Raw genomic sequence first — 3,541 nt, forward strand, 5'->3', positions numbered from 1 at the left:
TGGCGCCTTGGCCAAGGCTAAGATTAGCGGGAGGTGAGTGGGGACACCACCACCCGTCCTCCGACGGCTTAGCGAGAAAAGGAAAGAAAAAAAAAGTTAGGTGCGTGGGTCGACGGGGTCCAAAGTTCGGCTAGCGGGCAGAAACTTCCCTTCGCCCTCCCCTATCAGCGGTCCCCACCCCTTCCACGCCCCCGCCCCACCTCTTGCCCCCCCTTTCAGCCCCCTTAGTCTTTGCCCCGGGTGGCTTGCTCCGAGGAGGACAGATAAATAGTCGCTGTCCAAAGGCGCACGCAGCTCGCGGGGGCTCGTGCTGAGGCCGGGCTGGGGGCTCGCTCGCCGCGCGCCTCCTTCTCCGAGCCCCGACACCCAGGTGGCCCGTGTCCCCCGGGGGTGGGGGGGACTCCGCGTGGCCCCCGGCCTCGGCGCGGGGCGCGGAAAGGCGGAGGCGGGAAGGGGAGGCACGATGTCCACGGGCTCGGTGAGCGACCCCGACGAGATGGAGCCGCGGGGGCTGCCGCGAGGCTACCCGCCCCCCGCCTCCCAGCGGCCGCCCCCGCGCGGCTACGCATCGCCCAGCGACAACTCGTCGGCGGAGGAGGAGGACCCCGACGGCGAGGACGAGCGGCGGGGCGCGCTGGGCGCGGCCGGCGGCGGCCCGGGCCGCGGCGGGAGGAAACGGGCGCGCGCGGCGGGGGGCGGCGGCGGCGGCAAGAAACCCCTCCCGGTCCGGGGCGCCCCCGCCGAGGGCAGGCAGTCGCAGCGCAACGCAGCCAACGCCCGCGAGCGCGCCCGCATGCGGGTGCTCAGCAAAGCCTTCTCCCGCCTCAAGACCAGCCTGCCCTGGGTGCCCCCGGACACCAAGCTCTCCAAGCTGGACACGCTGCGCCTGGCGTCCAGCTACATCGCGCACCTGCGCCAGCTGCTGCAGGAGGATCGCTACGAGAACGGCTACGTGCACCCGGTGAACCTGGTAGGGGCGAGCGCGGGGGCTGGGCCGGGGGGATGGAGGACGGGCGGTCCCCCCTCCCGGAGGCTGTGGGTTTCTGGTACCGAGTGGGAGAGGTGCGGATCCTGGTAACTCCTTCTCCTTGGCCCCCGTTAACCGGACGGGCCAGCCGTTTTGCCGGGGAACTGTCCCCCCTTGGGCGTTTGCCTCATCCTGCTGACTGCTGAGCCCAGTGATAGCTGCTGGCCGGTGTCCTACTTCCGGGGTGAGTCGGGTTTCCAGCAGAGCCGCCACCCGGTTGCAAATTGAATTAAAAAAAATCTCGCCCTACTTAGGAGTCCCAACTCTTTTCCCAGTTAGGACTCCCAACAGGTTTGATTTAGGCAAGTTCAGCTGGGTGCAGAGGCGGCGGCAAGGCCGGGCTCTGCTTTGGGCTGGGGTGGGGGTGGAGGGGGAGGGAGGAGGAAACTTGGGGATTGTCGGAGGTGTCTCTGAATGGAGCTTGTCTGGAAAGCCCCTCTCCAATCTGCCAACTCTGCCTAATTGGGAAAAATCCTATCCAAAATGCTTAGAGGCCTTTAGGTTTTACTTGTATCAGAGGTCTGGGTGTTTGTTGTGTCTCTGTACGCCCGCTGGCGCGCGTGCCTGCACGTGCTGGGAAGTGGGAATTAAATGAGACAAACCCCTAACTGATGCAGAGTGCACCCAATTGGGGGGTGAGGTCACACTCCAGAAGAAGGTATTGAGGAACACCTCACTTACCAGGTGATCGGCGAGCAGTAACATTTAAGTCCTAGTTTTCGAGAGAAGCCACGCAAATTCCCAGGACACTGTCCTAAAATCTGAGCGACCGCAACTCATTTTTGTTCCCCGGAGGAGAGCGGTTTTGGTTTGAGCCGGTGGTCTGTGTCTCCTTCCTGATCGGACTTTCTTCCCTTACAGACTTGGCCCTTCGTGGTCTCCGGGAGACCCGACTCCGACAGCAAAGATGTTTCGGCGGCAGCCAATAGACTTTGTGGGACCACGGCATAGCTCGAACTCCCCGGCGCTTGATGGGATTATTGGTTAAAAGGTGTGTTTGGGCCGGACGTGTACTTGGGGACCGTGGAGTGAAGGGGGAGAGGACGAGAACCCCAGAATGAAAGGCGCTTCTCCGTGGATTCGTCTAGATCCTCCTGCCCACTCTGAAACTGTGGACTCAGCAGGTGATAGATGGGGGGGATAGCAGAGCCCGGGCACAGTCGCTCTCTCGGCGCCCACCCCGAAGGCTGCAGCGATTCGCGACCACTTCCCACTTGATCGCTCGGCAGGGAGCCCCCCTTTCTTCTCCACAGCTCGAACCCAGACGACACCAGGGACTTGACCGGGGCAGACTCCCCGCCCCGCACACGTGCTACTGTGGGAACCCCGCAGGCGCGCGCCAAGATGCAAGCGGGAAGCAGGAATCTGTGCGCTTCGGCGGGGTTCTCACACACCCCTCCCCTTTCGGGCAAGGCTTCAATCGTGGAAGGCTGCACGGAGGGTGCGTTTTTTAAGTCCTCAAGGAGCGGTGACTTGTGTGGGGCAGCTTTGAGACCTGACTTTGCCCAGCACGCGAGATGATGCCGGCTCTGAGCGGAGCAAGGCGGAGAAAGCACGCTTTCAAGCCCCCCCTTTCCCTCCAAGCCCCAGACTGGGTTTGCATTCTGGTTCTGGGTGGTTCCCCTTCCTGCTGCCCTCCAGCTGCTTACACACACGCCTCTGGCTGGGGCCCAGATCCTATTGATGTTTCTTCTCACCCTTTTTAAGGCATTGAGTCTCACCCCACATTGCTAGGGCTCCCTCTAAAGCTGGGTGTTTTCATGTGCTCACCTCTTTCCCTACTTTCTCTTCTCCTACTATTTTTTGGGGGGCTGGATGAGTAGGCTACACCCAGCGATGCTCAGGGTTACCCCTGGCTCTGCACTCAGGAATTGCCCCTGGCCGTGCTTGGGGGACTGCAAAGATGCTGGGATCTAACCCAGGGGCTATGTGCAAGGACAGCGCCCCAGGCCACTAATGGAGTGTGCCACTCCTCTCCTTGCTGACACCAGCCATTCCCACCTCTCCCCATCCAGTTTGCCCCTACACTCTCTACAAAGTCCCTCTTCTGGATACAGCCTCCCCTACCACTACCACCACCCCAGCCCACCCCAGCCACTAAATCGCACGGGACCCCTTAGGCTGTAGATTTCTAGCGGTCAAGTTGAGAGAATGAGTGGCTGCCCTACAGCAGGCAGTAATTAGCAAATGTAAATAAGTTTATTTTTTTATGGACAATAAAATACAGTTTGGAAATCAGACGCCCCCTGTCGGGTCAGAATGTGGTCTTTGTTGCCTGGATTGAGGTGGGTCTGGAGGGGGCACTTAAAGATGCCCTTCCCTGAAGAAAGACTCCTGTGGAACCCTGGCCAAATGTGACTTTGATTCTCTACATCCAGGATTCTAGTACTGAATAGCAAGAATTATGAGATTGGACCCTTAAGAGTCTTCGCAAGGAGCTGGAGTGATAGCACAGCGGGTAGGGCTTTTGCCTTGCATGATGCTGACCTGGGTTTGATTCTGGGCAGAGCCAGG

The 3,541-nt window shown here is 60.7% G+C and overlaps 1 protein-coding gene across 1 annotated transcript; it reads left to right on the forward strand.

Annotated features, from left to right (window-relative positions):
* Positions 1 to 463: 463 nt before the first annotated feature.
* MSC (musculin) lies at positions 464 to 2,031 on the forward strand. Its single transcript, XM_056113249.1, has 2 exons — positions 464 to 970; positions 1,889 to 2,031. The coding sequence occupies exons 1-2, from the start codon at positions 464 to 466 to the stop codon at positions 1,976 to 1,978; spliced, it is 597 nt and encodes a 198-aa protein (XP_055969224.1). The 3' UTR covers positions 1,979 to 2,031.
* Positions 2,032 to 3,541: the final 1,510 nt, after the last annotated feature.

The sequence above is a fragment of the Sorex fumeus genome, unplaced genomic scaffold (assembly GCF_029834395.1).
Source record: "Sorex fumeus unplaced genomic scaffold, SorFum_2.1 ptg000002l, whole genome shotgun sequence".
In the NCBI taxonomy this organism is placed as follows: domain Eukaryota; kingdom Metazoa; phylum Chordata; class Mammalia; order Eulipotyphla; family Soricidae; genus Sorex; species Sorex fumeus.

Coding starts and splice junctions, on each gene's coding strand:
- MSC (XM_056113249.1), top strand. CDS start 464: ATGTCCACGGGCTCGGTGAGCGACCCCGACGAGATGGAGCCGCGGGGG. Junction 971..1,888: donor ACGTGCACCCGGTGAACCTG/GTAGGGGCGAGC, acceptor CTTCCCTTACAG/ACTTGGCCCTTCGTGGTCTC.